This window comes from Mya arenaria, chromosome 15, assembly GCF_026914265.1.
Source record: "Mya arenaria isolate MELC-2E11 chromosome 15, ASM2691426v1".
In the NCBI taxonomy this organism is placed as follows: Eukaryota; Metazoa; Mollusca; class Bivalvia; order Myida; family Myidae; genus Mya; species Mya arenaria.
Window position 1 is genome coordinate 29767343 of NC_069136.1, and position 16669 is coordinate 29784011.

At 34.9% G+C, this 16669-nt stretch overlaps 1 protein-coding gene across 3 annotated transcripts in view; it reads right to left on the bottom strand.

Moving 5' to 3' along the window:
- LOC128219653 (kidney mitochondrial carrier protein 1-like) overlaps window positions 1–12744 on the bottom strand; it is a 36779-nt gene extending 24035 nt beyond the window's left edge. For 2 of the 3 annotated variants that reach the window (XR_008258615.1, XM_052927549.1), the window contains exons 1-5: window positions 12622–12744; window positions 8569–8688; window positions 3763–3910; window positions 3271–3365; window positions 1138–1223 (exon numbers count right to left, since the gene is read on the bottom strand). Coding sequence is in view for 2 of the 3 variants with exons in the window: in XM_052927549.1 (XP_052783509.1) it covers window positions 1138–1223; window positions 3271–3365; window positions 3763–3910; window positions 8569–8638 (399 nt within the window). In the remaining variant the exon portion in view is untranslated. Of the gene's footprint in view, window positions 1–1137; window positions 1224–3270; window positions 3366–3762; window positions 3911–8568; window positions 8689–11055; window positions 11075–12621 lie in introns of those variants that run through there. The other variant, XM_052927550.1, reaches the window with a different exon arrangement.
- Between the last annotated feature and the right edge of the window lie 3925 nt (window positions 12745–16669).

Genomic DNA, 16669 nt, shown 5'->3' on the forward strand with positions numbered 1-16669 from the left:
GGACGAGGTTTCATTAACAATTTCCTTGTTTTCTTGTTATGCATTTAAATGTAAATTCAATATTTATCTGATTATAAAGAGCATTAAGTATTTTACATCAATGTGTTTAATTTGAATTCCATAAATAGCCATTTCATGGATAGATGATACTTACTTCATTCTTATGATCAAATTACACAACAAATTACAATGTAAACACTGCACTTTAGATGACACAGTCGACCGTTATGGACAAAATGGGCATTTATAATTTGTTACAGCCATTTGATATGAAAACTACTAAAACGGACTGTCTAACAATAATACCACTTGTCACAGTAACATTTCTAGCTTCAGAAGGGCACTTCAGCTGTAGGATGAATTGATTTTTTATTATGTAACAAAGTTAAGATGCAAGATCAACTTCTCAACGATAGCAATTTTTTAGCATAAAATTATATACTGGGTTTGTATTTAGAAATCATGAGCCTCTTAACAAGCTGTAACATGGGATGTACATGGACAATTCTGACCCATGGTTTGTTTAGTAGATTTTATGCAATATACAAATTCACCTTTTGAGGTCATTTCCATCTGCAGACGCATGCATATGGATAAATTGTAAAACAAATGGTAACTGCTTGCCCCTACTTAGTGCAAAATTGTGTGGAAATGAGGACAACCACACAATTCGTTGAAATTAATCTGAGAAAACAGCACTTGCAGGACATCATTTGCTATTGACATCAAAATGTTTTGAACATTATGAATTTCATTTTTTTGTTGTTTAACTAGCAATTACGCAATCAGGTTATTCTATTTAAATGATAACTCTTAGAGAATGATGATTTTGTTTAAATTTAAACACTTGGGTTTTTAAATTTTGGAGAAATCTAACTCAATCTTGAAGTTGAAAATTTGCATGGCAGGGTGGTGCTAAAATTAAGCTTCATGGCTAAAAGCATTAATAATGCTTTGAGAAATATGATTTTTTCGGCAGTTTTACTAAACATTTGAGATTTGCTCTATTAAGAATGATCTAATATGACTGAATTGAGGATTGATAAGCCTTTTTCTCAAAATGAAGGGTTTGGGAGGCTATTTCCCTGAAATATTAAGATCTTTAATGAAATGGGCAAATCATCCTTATGTTCTTACTTTGAGCACATCTGTCGGGTTGGCAAATGAGCTGGACACAATCCCTGCAACAATCCCGCAGAACACATTCACTGGTAACGATTCCTCTGAAATCACACAAAAAAAATGAAATAAAAATAACTATACAAAATTGATTGGCTGAACATTATCAATGAGTAACAGGTCATGGCTCAGATTGGTTAAATTTGAGCTTTTTTCATTAATTTGTAAAAGCAATCACTTTTGTTTTACTGACCCATTCAAGATGGATTTTGACATGCACCAGTGCACTGAGGTTATACACTCTTGACATAAGTTTCATAAACTCCTGTACTTATGGACCATATCACTTGCCGCTTATGAAAGAACAGATGGACAGATGGACAACACGAAATCTACATACCTTCACCAAAACTGAGTGCTGTATTAGGTATAAGATCATAATTATCAATAGTATGTGATTGTTGTGTAATGTCTTAGAGTTATACAGATCATGTTTATTTTATGGTCATTCTAATCATTGTCTTTATTTATGTACACATTAACACAAATAAGTCTATACAGGAAAGAAAGACTCAAAATCTGAGTGTCTGTGTTAAGTGCTTTTTGTTAAATTACAGCAGTTACAGTAATGAACAGGTCCCAATTTCGTTTAAACTGTAAATGAAGTCAAACAACTGCAATTCAGTCAGAAGGTTAATTGAAAAAATATATTTCATTTTTTCAATTTGTCACCAGTTCTTGGTAAATAAGCAATTTCCTTATAGAGAGGGAAAAGCATTGACGACTTCTTTAGTGCTATTTTAAGTAGGAAAAGTAGGCCACTTGAAAGCCTGAATTATGTCATTACAGATGTGCCAGGCATCACAGGCCATCTTAAATAAGAACCACAAATCTATTGTTTTCTACAGTCATACACACATCTATAGTAAGGCCTAAAAATGTTTGGTAGGAACAAATTTGTTTTTGTAAGAGCCTGAAACATAGATTTTAATCTTTTGGCCTGAACACACATTTAATAGAAAAACTAGCTGTCTGTTTTATGTCTGAGTCAGGGTAGGCATACCTGGGGACAACACATCCTGAATGTCTGCTAGGCCAAGTGCATTTATGAGATCATACATGGTATTTCATGACGCTACTGTGCATCTATTGCAGCTGTTAAATTGATTTTATTTCCCACTGTGTCATAAATTTATTGTAATTTCCATGAAATTATGTTTTCAATTAAAGGTGCATTTGGTATTCTTTGCTTTGTCACAGCAAGTTAAAAAAACAGAGCTGCTGGTCAAGGTAACTCATAGCTGATTTAGATGCAATTATTATCAACTTAGATGAGAAATAAGGAAAACAGAAAAATGAGCAGTCCTCCATAATCAAAATTCAGGTTTTAGAGGAGAAGACCAGTATTTGACCGATTTACAATCTGAATGAACCTTGACACAAATTTTGATAGTTGGAACTATTTCAAACAATTTGAATACTCTGCATTCCAATGTTATTGATCCATTCAATATTATTGATCCAAACTTCAACACTAAATCATTACTATTATTTTCATGGGTAGTGTAACAGTCCTTTATATTATGTTGGCAAAGCTTCAACACTTACACTGGCATCATGTCAAGGGATATGTTGTCATTTGCAAATCCTTCTTAGTCCAAGTATTACGTTCTGAACTTTGGCTACAACACATATTGCTAAGACAAGATTGCAAGTATCTATTGACATCTTGGACTAATTATAATTTTGTGAACTGATCAAATCCACATTAATGTGTTCAACAACAAGAAATGGAAGAAACTGGGGCTCTGGGATTGAATTTAATAAGAATTGAACAAGAGGGCCATGATGGCCCTAAAACGCTCACCTAAGCAAAGGGCCACAACTCTATGATAAAGTATTAATAACAAGAGCTGTCATAGTATGTGACGAATGCCCCCGAATGTGACATTGACCTGTGAACAAGGTCTGTACATGAAAAATTAATCTTGCATTTATGTGTCAAATACATATGGCAAGTTATTTTAAATTAGGGGCATAATTTGAACAAACATTTACAAGCAATAGTGACTTTACATGTAAACTTGGCTAAAAATAGACTTCGCTCATGTAGACTTGGCTAAAAATAGGTTTAAGCGGCCATAATCCTACCTTGCTCATTTTCGGCAAACATGCGTTTCATGTAATGGTAGACACCAATTTTCACTGTGCCATAACTCGCCTGTCGCAGTAGTGCTGGTGCTATACTGAAATGGACCGTGAAAAAATGATATATTTCATCATTCAGGGACGCATTATTATGTATTACATAAAATCTGAGCGCTTTCACTGAACTGTGAAATCAATTGGCCAATACACTGAATGGAACCACTGATGCAAGTAAAAGTAAATGAGGACCAGCAGAGCATTGGCATTTAAAACTATTCTATCATACATAAAATAATTCTTTATAATTTTTTTTTTTTTTTTGATATATCAATTGCACCGGTGAAACAGTTATGTAATGTAAGAATAATAAGACAAAAGAATTACTGCAGACATTTAAAACTACAGTTAATATTAATATTACAAAGTCAAATGAAGGTTTGATCCATTAATATATAGCTATACAAAAATCATAATGGCTGCCTTTGTCTGCCTTACCCCGAGTATAATGCTGTAAGACCCTCCTCTTTAAATATTCTTAAAAGAGCATGTATCATTCCATTGTACTTCACTTGTGACAGCTTGGCATCAATACGCTGACCTTGAATTTGCAGACGAGTTTTTGTTGTGTCAATTGGAAATGTCCCTGTAACACAAGTAGATTAACAGGTCACAGTGAGTGAGAAACAGGTCAAACGGAGTGAGAGACCTTGTCACAAGGAGTGTGAGACGGGTCACACGGAGTGTGAGACAGGTCACACCGAGTGAGAGACATTGTCACAACGAGTGTAAGACGGGTCACACCGAGTGAGAGACATTGTCACAACGAGTGTAAGACGGGTCACACCGAGTGAGAGACATTGTCACAACGAATGAGAGACAGGTCATAACGAGTGAGAGACGGGTCACACGGAGTGTGAGACAGGTCACACCGAGTGAGAGACATTGTCACAACGAGTGTAAGACGGGTCACACCGAGTGTGAGACGGGTCTCAATGAGTGAGAGATGGGTCACACCGAGTGTGAGGTGGGTCACACCGAGTGAGAGACGGGTCACACTGAGTGAGCTTTTGATAAATTATTCGAAATAGAATGTTACAGTAAGGCTATCAATACTTATAGATAGTATATTTTTCAACCAAATAAATCATGAATCGGTTTGATGCTTCAAGGTTGAGAGGTTAGGAAAAGTAAGTCGGGTATGAGTATGTTATTGATTATGCTAAAATTATCTATGTTATTGATTATGCTAAAATTATCTGCATCACAACTTAAGAAATGTTTAAAACCAACATATATATACAGGCATTTTTTCTAATCAGCTCAATGATTTGGTGACATCAGGAGTAAATTCATTAACTTATTGAAGGACTTTGTAAATAAAAGTAATGTCTGGACTGAACCTATTTTAAAATGATTTCTTTTTCATATCAATACGCAGAAACAAGATGAACAAAAGTTATAAACCTTTTGAACTATTTGCATACCTTGGGTCAAAAAGTGTAAATGAACTTGTTCACTCTTAAACATCATGATTGTAAACAGATAGCATACATCAAACATCCTATCAAATTATCTCTAGTGAACAACTGTGTATACATGTAACATAGATGTGACAGCAAGCTCTAGCAGCAGCAAGGTCAATGTGTCATATACTTTTATTATGATTTCAAATACAATATTTTTGTCATTACTGTTATATGAAATAAGTTGCACTAAGGTACCTAGATAGAACATAGAACTAAATATGGCATTCAACCATGTTGCACTACATTTACATGTGTAAACTGACATGAACTGTAATTTGATGGAACCCACTTTCCTTGGCATAAACACTCTCTCATCCTCCTTGGCCCATCGGTGGACAGAGGAATTACGATTGACGCATTACTGGGAGGTGTTAACACTAGTGTTTGAAAATCGGACTCCATTTGCTATCGATAATCGAATCGAATCGGACCAGGCATTTTGATTTACTATCGGACAATAATCGAATGTTCATAATATCAGTAAGGAATACATTCTTAATACATAGTATCATCATGATTATTTAAATGGTTAAACCTGAAATCAGTACGTGTGATGATATAGTCATGCTTTTTGCAACAGTTAGTAAATTCCCATATCCTTTTACTGTCTTTAACAATAATCGAATGTTCATAATATCAGTAAGGAATACATTCTTAATACATAGTATCATCATGATTATTTAAATGGTTAAACCTGAAATCAGTACATGTGATGATATAGTCATGCTTTTTGCAACAGTTAGTAAATTCCCATATCCTTTTACTGTCTTTAATAATTTAACGAAACAACATAACAACTTAACACAGACTTAATAAAAGCACATTAATTGCAAAATGATGCACACCGAATCAAGTAAGTTATGTTAAAATTTTATCCATGTAAAAGCATATTAAATATCTGTGAACAAGCTTAACATTCAAGTACCTGTATATTGAACATTTCATTAGAATATCTTTATTTCATCAAGCATTCAACAAAAGAGTAAATTAGTTAATTGCAAACGATATCAAAACAGGTTTTAAAATCAGAATGCATCGAGCCGGGATCCCTGGTATTTACAGGTAAGACTGGACACACTACATCATAGAGACAGGTTATTGGAGAAAGTTTTATGAAATATATAAACAATTAAAACAATTTATAATTTTGGAAGAGTTTGTAAGCTTTTAAGCAAAAGTGTTTACATTCACCGAAATGGTGTAAGACAGTGACCTCCCTTGATAAAAAGGAACTCAACGAGAATTTAGCGGAAGGAAAAAATGACATTTACTGGATTTTTACCGCAAAACAAAAAATACGTAGTTTACCTGAAGTAACATGAGCAACATTGATTGTGACAACCACTATCAATTATCGCCGACATAGCACTGTCAGCGACGATTTTTCGATAGTACTCGATTATCGTTTCATCACTAGTTAACACCACAAAACTCGGCAGAAACTGATCTCCTTGAGTATCTTAATTTGTTTCAGTTATTTGAATACTTTTCCTCATGGTGTTGTTTCAATATTTTTTCAGAATATGACTGGTAAACGGAGCGCAATATAGACCTGTTGATGCCCATTTTTATTTTTAAATGCATTTATTTTAAGTAACCCATTTGCCTTAAAGTCCCAGTATCTTTAAGCAATGTTAACTAACTTTATTGTTTGTATATTATCCAATCCCTTCCTTTACCCTTTTCAACCCCTGTTTATTAAACAATAAAAATGCATTTATCACAGTAACAAATATGCCCCAAAACCAAAAGTATAATCTAAATTTAGCATGTGCAATGTCTTGTCAAAAACTGCATATCACATGACTTTCATGCTGCTAAAAATACTACATTGCTTTTGATACTAATTAATTCCATTTTTTTACTATGAAGTACAAATGTACGAGGGTTGTCCGGAAAGTTTTGAGACTGTGTCTATATTTCAAAATGTTTTTAATATAAATCAAGAAACAATACACAGCTGTGTATATAGACTATTCACGAGTTTCCTTTTGAAAAATAAAAATAAATAATATCAAATAAAGGAAGGAAATGGTTGTCAAGACAACCCATCTAGCGCTTCACGGAGTACTTTGAAATTGACGTTTTCTGAAAATTGTTTACAATTCATATATACTACTCCGTCTGAATAATAGACATCAAAACGTCACGTAAAAACATATGACAACAGTATAACGTCAGCTGCATCACTAAGCAAATTATTGACGCAATCTAACAGTAGACATGGTTGTAACGATCAGCGGAAGTAGAGAGGTATTTCGAAGATGTCAGGAAAAAAAACAATGTTAACGTCACGCACGGAGCAGCGCGCTATGATCAAACACTGTGTTCGCGGCGGAATAACTCCTACAAATACCTATACGTTTCTAACACGGAATAAATCAAAGCCAACATGTTCAAGGGCTTTGGTATTTCGTTGTTATGGATGTTTCAGTGACGAGCATGGAAATGTGTGCGATTAGAAGCGGTCGGCAGACCGTCAGTCGTGAGTGAAATTGACGTAAATTCAGTGCAGGACATGTTACAAGAAGACTGGCGGAGGACAGTGAGGGAAATTGACGAATTCGTTCAGCTAAAAAGAACACTTGTTTATAATATCATAAAAGAGTGGTACGGACAGATATTCAAGCAATGAGTTGATTTTCACCGTAAGTGTGTACGTGCAGAAGGAGCGTATTTTGAAAAACTGTAAATGACGTGATAAATGTCAGACAACGAAGTGCTCCGTGGCTTGTAACCTGTACTTTTTGTAATGTTTGTTGTATACGTTCACTTCGTAGTATATTGTTGAAATTTTCAGGATTTGTTTATACGAGATACAATTGACAGCTGATAAAATTTTAATTGCATCCTATGAGTGGTAATTTTTTTATGAATGCAGTCTCAAAACTTTCCGGACAACCCTCGTAATTGGTTTAAAAACATTTAAAAAAAAATAATAATCATACTTCCACTATTATTTTCATAAAACATTTTAATTGAATGCTTAATTATATTCATTTGAAGAAAAGGTAGTTAATAAGACAATTGTATTGGCAGATAAAATCGTCAATTTTTCACTTAACTATTATGTAGAATGCAGAAACACAAATGATATGTACATATACATGTGTATATTAATGAAATAATGACAGAAATAATCTTCACACTTACATAGTACTCAACATCTCCATTACTCCAATCCAATTAAGTTCTCAACAACTAAACACAGTAAGAGTATGAGGTAACAATGATAAAAGAACAACACTCGCTATGGTGTTATATTTTAATAATATGGAATCAACAGGCAAGTTAAAATGCTGATGTTAAACCAACAAATATGAGTTTAAAGGTAAATAAATATCTGAACGAAATAGAGATGAACTTTTATGGAATATGTTCTTTTTATCAAAAAAAAAGAAAGAAAAATGAACGGATGTGCGAATGTTTTGACTTATATTTTATAAACAAAATCACTTAACATGTAATTATTTAATATCAACAGTAGCAATGCATTAAATGAGGTCAATAAATCAATACAATCCAGCTATCACAGGCACTACAGGTTATTTAACCCTCTGCAGAAAACAAGCAACTTGCAGATTTTGGCGTAGAACGGGTAATGTACACTGTGGAATTCTGCAATTTACTTGTAAAACCAGCAGAGTGACCAAGGAAAATGGAAGTTCCACGTGGAGTGGACAGTGGGGCTTCTCAGTGTTTGGGCTTAAAATGTACATTTAATAAGGAACTTGACAGAAACATCACCGTCTGTTGAATGAAAATTATTACCAACCACATTCAGCTGTTACTGATGCAAGTCCTCCATAAACAAAGGGTTCCCAGGAGATCTTTCTTTGCCCCATTAAACAGCGGAGGTATCCAAGGTACAAAGATGTTGGTCTTAGAAGTGAGTCTGAAAACAATAATACACTATGTCACTATGTACTTATAATGTGACTGTATATGCAGTTTTGAGGCTTTAGTCGAGCATTAATATATCATGATGAGCTTGATAAAAGAAACAAACAATACTGAGTGTACATATATATAAATATTGTAATGCAGACAAGGTTTTTTGCTCTAAACATTGTTTTACATCAAAATTTTAAACATTTCAAGCTCTGATGGTTTCTTCATGGAGCTTGATTCATTTAACAGGTCTGATCAAAGTGAATCGGTGTAAATTTTGATACCCTGATGTGGAACTCATAGTGACAAGTCATATCATCTTAAAATAAATACAGTTCTGTGGTCCAGTGGTTTAACACTTCAACAACATACTGCTTAGGCCTAATGGAGACAGTACATACATATTAAATTTTGGAACACTTCACGCGGGCCAAACAAAATGCCTTTATTGCTCAACAACAGTGCACTTCTTGCCGAACTACCACTTTTTGTTTTACTCAGTGGAGTTCCTGCATTCCGGACATGAAATCTTATTTACCGCTATCAGCTTTCCTCGGCGTTTACATTCTCACACCCTCCGATCAGCGGACCAAAGAATTACCATCGCCACGTTACTCTGAGGTGTAAACACCTTGAAACTCTCAACCGATTAGAATCTCCGACTGTACATGTATCTTATTCTCTTAAATCTATATATATGAATACTTTTCTCTAATTGTGTTGTTTCAATATTTTTCAGACTAGCACATAAACGATTGGTAATTCTTTAACGGCACTCAAATTCAATATACATGTATATGTCCATGTCCAATTTAGATCCAATTCTAATGCATTATTATGTATCTAACTTATTTGACTTTAGTCCCAGTATCTTAAGTACCAGGGCTTCCATTAAGAATTTAAACCTGGAAGTATGAACTCCCTTTCCATCAATTTTGGAAGTTTTTAACTGAAATTTGGAAGTTTAAGTCTCCCGAAAACAGTATCTTTTTCCACTTTCTTCAACTAGTATGTTAAAAATCAAATAATATAACCTGCCAAATTCTACGCCTTATATTATAATACTTCAATTTACTGAAACACTGATTGAAATTGTGACCATAAAACTTTTATGGTCACAATTTCAATCAGTGTTTCAGTAATAGTAAAAGTAATATTGACACAGGTTTTGATATTTTGAACTTCCAAGCTTTCATTTTTGGAAGTTTTCTTGAAAATTATGGAAGTTTTTGTACTCCCAAGGAATCAACTTTGGAAGTTTTAACCCATTTCTAAGGAGTAATATACATCCAAACTTCCTTTAACGGAAGCCCTGAAGTACTATAAACTTACTGTTTTCTACATATATTCAATGAACTTCTCTTGACTTTTTGATTTTTTTTAACCAGTTTGATAAAAAAAATCATTTTTCGCAATAACAAACATGCCACAAAACCCAAAAGTAGTCTAAATTAAGCGCACAATATGTCACTACGAAATCTACATATCACGTGACTTCCACACTGCCAAAAATTCTAGATTGCCTTTTATACGAATAATTTCCTTTTACTTACTAATAAGTAATGGTTTAAATATTTTTTTAAACACTATATTCATACTTAGTTAAACTGAATCTTTCATGAGATATTTCAACTGAAAGCTTAAATTATATTCATTTAAACTAAGGAAATAGATTACAACAATATCTTCATAGAGTAAATCGGCAATTTTTAAAACCTGGAACATGAGTTACCTTCATACTTTAATAACCTGATAATAAACAATGCAATGAAAATATTATGTAGAATGCGGAAACACAAATGAAATGTATCACTACAGAAATAATGACAGGAAAAGTAACACAGTAAGAGTATGACGTAACAATGGTAAACAAACAAACACATGCTATAGTGTTATATTCTAAATGTGTGGAGATCAACAGGCAATTTACAAATGTTAGTTCAAAGGTAAATTAATAACCGAATGAAATATAGATGTATTTTCAGGGAATATGTTTGTTCTTTCTTTTTTACAAGGAAAAACTAACAAATGTGAAACTGATTTACTGATTTTTATAAATGAAATAACTGCTAAAGTATTTTTTTTTTATTTACAAAAATACCGTTTAGTACAGCATTACTTTTAGCTAGTCCACTTAAATGGCCGTCAACGAGTCTTGTGACAATTCTTTAACTATGGCAGACTCGTGACGTCCACCATCCCAGCAAAAAGTAACGAACAGTCCTTACGCAGAAAATTATCGCGGCCACAATTTTGAAATTATCTCCGTTATAAATTCAAATTTCTACGAAAATATATCTGCCTACTATTAAAACACATATTTTTATGTCATTATGCCAAAAAAGATGTTCTGATATCATAAAACACTTACATGTGTCGATTGTTTATTAAGTATCCCGATATCTGTAAATCTGGGACAAATCTGACAGGTTGGGTACATGTATAATGGTATTCATGACCCACTCCAGAATGTATTTATGTGAACATCACAACTTTTATGACAAGTTAAATCGAGTTTAGATCACTGTCGGGTAAATTCTATTTATTGAAAAAGTTTAGTCATAATTATTCAAAATCGATGCATAATAATACTATATATTCTTTCACCCGGTCTTGAATGGTAGAGAGTTGTAGCATTATCGGGATACACAAGACATGTCAAAATAATAAAAAAGTATTCCTGATCAATCGCTCATTATGCACCAGTCAATTGTAACCACGCCCCCCCCCAGGTCGGGGGGTATACCGGGGATAGCTGGGGAAAAGGGCCGTGATTTTACTTTCCAGGTGGCCCCGCAGGACCGCGGTGGTTTTGTCATAGCACCAAATTTAGCAGAAACTGGGCCTTATGTAGAGACTCTGAGGTGCGGGGGCATTTGTCCGGGGTTTAACCATCAGTTTGTCCCCACAGGACGGGTATTTTACCCGGGGTTTGCTGGACCAAAAGTCAAAGTCCCAGCTTAGTCCAAATAATTGTACGTTGACGGATTTTTTTTAGATTTTTGATATGGCAAATCCTTCATGTACAAATTGTTTAGTATCAAAAGTGGGTAGTTGTTCCGATCAGGATTCCGGGTTAAAGCATATAGCGTCTATAAAATATCATAAAAACAAGAAATATTACCAGATAACGTTATTTTATATTAGTTCCATACACAAAAAATAAATATTCAACTTATAATTATGAGTTTGACGGCTTTTCTTCATTTCATTCTGTCAAAACATAACGATATATACATGAAGGGCATCTGCAAGGCTTTAGGGCACAGTTTTAATTCGCTCGGAACATTTCGGCCATGGCCGAGTTGTTACGATTGTATAACGAGGTCTATCACGAAGCTTTGTCGGAGGAGGCCGAGCTATTACGATTGTATCGAGTTGTTCCCCTTCGCATAATTGTTGTCTGTGTCAGTCAACTTTCGTTTTATTGGAAAGGTAAACAACTTGTTTTAATGAATTAAATGCTTGTTTAGTGCAAAATAACATTTCACTTACATGGTAAAGTATGAATATAACTCTTTATGATCAATTTCAACCATAAAATACTTCACTTAAAACAATTTCAATATTTTTAAAACACCCCCGTTTTTTGCACATTCCCGTTTAGACGTTAGGGATTGGAAGAATCCCGTAAAATACGTCTATTATTTTAGACTCCCAGCTATTCCCGGACCTGGGGAGGGGTGTAATGATGAATCGTTACACAATAGCCACCTCAGAAACTTACGAAAACAAACGGGAATTTTCATTGGGTAAGCCATACAAGCCAACTGGCCAAAAGAGACAAGTTATCCATTTTCGCGATAGCCTACGTGACTTGTATGTATTCTTCAGTCCATATTTTACGATGTATTTCTGAATATTTTAGCAAAATACCACGGCTAACAATACAACATACACTTTTAATAAAAAAAATATCACTACCACACATACTTACATTCAAAAAAAATCTTAATTTTCCTATAGTATCTAGTATCTAGGTTGGTCCGAAATATTTACACTTGAAAAGTTGTAAGGACACCGTCATTGATTGATACTGCATGCGCCGTCTAGCGGTGACCCGCATGAGGTCACGCTACACCATGTATGTCTACATGTGTATAGTCTGTTTCAATATTGAATGGCGCGAGAACCTTTAACAGTCTTACATGCATTTAAGGATCATTTCATTAACGATTCCAAATTCGTTCAGAGGACACAATATGATCCTTCTTTCAACAATTCAACGATTTTAAAATCTACGTTCTCTTAACAGCAAACTAGGGAATGTATATTTTCATGTTAAATATACTGTATATTATCTTATGAAGAAAAGAAAATCATTGACAAGCTTAATATAGCTTCTATAGGTACCTGGTGTTTACGGCACAAGTCCCAAAATACTTGAACCACAGGTGCTCGTCACATTGTCAGTACAGTAATATATACTTTTTTCCTTATTTTATTTTTTTTAAATATTTTATTTTATTTATATTTTTTTGTGTTTATGTTTATTATTTATTTATTTCTGTCAAGATAGTGAATACATGTCATTTAAAATATTATTCCATAATTTTTCATGAAAGAAAATTAGTATATTATATTAATATTCGGGCTCAGGCAAATACAGCTAACCTCGGACAAATAACTAGGCCAATATGAAATCACCTAATTAATAACATTATAATATAATCTTACTCAATTACGGCGGAATTGTAGACACAAAAGTAGAAAAAAGTGTGGAACGAAAAAGGGAAGACAGGGAGATGTTGATATAATCATTAAACCAGCACCTGGGCCCAATTTCTCGAAACTTCTTAAGTCCCTTATAACAGGATTTAGCTAAGCTCACTATTTTTGTTTTTCAATAATTTGCGTAATATTTACTTCTTTAAAAACTTTAATATTTTGGATAGGAATTAAATTTATGCTAATCACAATTAACCATTTTCCTGTCATAAAAGTTCAATTTAAGTATGTATTTTAGCTAATTGAAATTAGCTACTTAAGCCTGTTAAGCTTAAGAAGTTTCGAGAAATCGGGGCCTGATTCAATCTTTGAACACTTGACGTCACGTCCGGCGTAAGTAAACAACTTTGGACAACGTCTGGAATATAATAGATTAAAATCATATATAACGTTACAGTGTTAAAACAGAATGAAAAATGTAAAAATTAAGATGCACGTTTAAATTTCTAGTGTATTGATATAAGTATTTTCGCGATATTCCTTGAAACATGGATTTAACGGTGACTGAAATTGTTTCGGAAACCGGCGCCGCACTTATGGAGAAACGGTTATATCAGTTAAATAAACAGAAAGCGCTGAAGAAAAAGTACAGCGCATGTGATAGAGACACTGTTACTGTTGAAAACACTGGAGGAGGAACTATGTTCCGGTTCAACACAGGAACATACGAAGTGTTTAAGGCTGCCGATGAACAATTTTACAGCTCGGGAGAAATGCAAGGCCAGACCTTGAAGACGCAAGTTCATGATAAAAAACAGCGGATTGTCGTGACTAAATTTAAGGTCAACAATGGTAAGGGACATTATACCTTAAATATGTATCATACGGCCTGTGCATGTCTTGTCAACGGAAAAAAAGTCGAGTGGTTTCACGAAGATCATCTGCCGGAAATAGTCTCTTCTATCGAAAATAATTTAGCTGAAAGGGGCGTAACGGTGCAAGATATTAATTTATCGTTAAAGGAGTTGCTGCACCCATCGAACCTTGTTATTCAGTCTGAAGAAGAAACAGTCACTTTAATTGACTGCGACAGTGAAGTTCAGTTAAGAATGCATACTGATACAGAATGCCGCGTAGAAAATTCGCTAACAACAAGTACAAACGAAGTCGTTGCCATAGATTTCCAACATCCCATCTCGGAAACCATTGCTTTACTCAAAGGTCTACAAGAATCTGTCAGTCGTTTAGAAACTAATTTGGAATATCATATTACCCAGACAGAAGAGAGATTTGCTCAACTACGGGATGAAATGTTCAGCGTCAAAAGACAAAATAAAACAAACTCTGATTTTACTGACCGTCACCTTGAAGATGTAGAATCGAGTACTATGCAGTTGAAATCGTCTTGTGAAATAATGAACGAATCCAATGCTAAGAAATTGCAATCGATATCCGACGCAGTGAAACAACTAAATCAAACATTAAAATCGCAGAGAAAACCAGTTTCTACAAAAATAACATCACAGAAAACAGCTTTTGAAAACGATGTGAGACCGATGGAGCACAAAACAAAAAACACTGGTGATTGGCGATTCAATCCTCAAATGTATGAAATTTCGGCGTCTGCATCCAAAAGTTGAACTTGACGTTAATCCAGGCAAGAAGTTATCACACATTTGCTCTAAGTTAAATGTTTCAAGCAATGAAGAGTGGCGCAGTATTATAATCTACGCCGGCGGGAATGATGCTGCTGCCAGGGCTCCACTGGATAAAATCTATGGAGATCTCAATAAAACCGTTGAACATTTGCGCCAGTGTGAATGTAAAGTTTATGTTTGTACTGTGTGTCCACGACGGGATGCAAATGTATCTCCGATAAACGAATTGGTACAGCGTGTGTGTGCAGAGACCGGTGCTGAGGTATTGGATATATGTAGCTCCTTCGTCTACAGAAATGGCAACGTGGTCCAACATCTCTTCCATAGTGATGGTATCCACATTAATGACCAAGGTGAAACAAGGATATTTCAATGTATTAATCGCCGTGTAAATATTGCAGACACGAGGGATTCTCAGACACCATCAATGCAAGGTGACAACATTGCCGAAAGGAGCAGTTACCAAAATTTGCGGCACGAAAAACAAACGGGCCAACTCACCGCAAACGCTAACATTAGACATCCGGTAGGACAGTTTACCAAAAAGAATCGGTACACCGGATGGTCTAGTAATGAACGACCTGAGACCGGAAGAAACGATATAACCAGAATAGATGGTTATTCTTATCCTATGCGACATCCTTATCAGAAACATCCGCAACAGAACATCGAAAGGAATCACTGTACCGGAAGCGCCTACCGAGAATATTCGGCGCGACAGCTGACGGGAAGGTATCACCCCACCGGAAGCTCCGGGCCAGAACTTCCGGCGCGACAAGACTACGGAAGGAATAATTTCACCGGAAGTTCCGGGTACGAACATCCGGCGCGACAGGATAGTGGAATGAATCACTCTCCCGGGTATCAACATCCTGGCCGAAATGACACTGGAAGAGATTTGCTCACCGGAAGCGGTAGATATGTGCAGCCAGAGCGACAGCGAACCGGAAGGAACGAGTTGACCGGAAGAACTGGCTATGGACTTGCGGAACAACGATATGAGCACGGGCAAACTCATCCATATAGACAGTCCTCTTATGAAGGTGTTATGCACGGACATAGTTACAACAAGACTAGAGACTTTTGTACGAACTGCAATATGGATAATCATGCAACAGAAGCATGTCGACGACGTTTCTATTAGGGATTTACTGACAGTCACACAATCAATTTTGCTAGCAAGAACAGGTTTGAAAATTTGCTTAATATTTGTTCAGAGTGTAATTTTTATAATTGTGCATCTGTTAGACATAATATTTCTGCTAAAAGCAACAACCTAAAATGCAACCACAAGTATAGCACTAATGAAACAATATCAAGACAAGTATTTATAAATGAACACGGTGACCCTTTTCCTTTTCGTTGCAAAGGTTTACACGTTGCGTGCTTGAATATCCAACATTTATTGCCAAAGTTTGATGAAATCAAATATTATTTGATGCCATCGCGCAAAACTTTTGATATTTTTTGGTTCAGTGAAACATTTTTGACTGACAGAATATCAGACAAAATAATAAACGTTCCTGGTTATATTTTTGAACGTAAAGATAGAAAAACTAAAAAGGGCGGTGGAATATTGGTGTACATTAGGGAAAATATACCATTTATTCGCAGAAAAGAACTTGAGTCTGAACACATTGAAGCAATGTGGATTGAAGT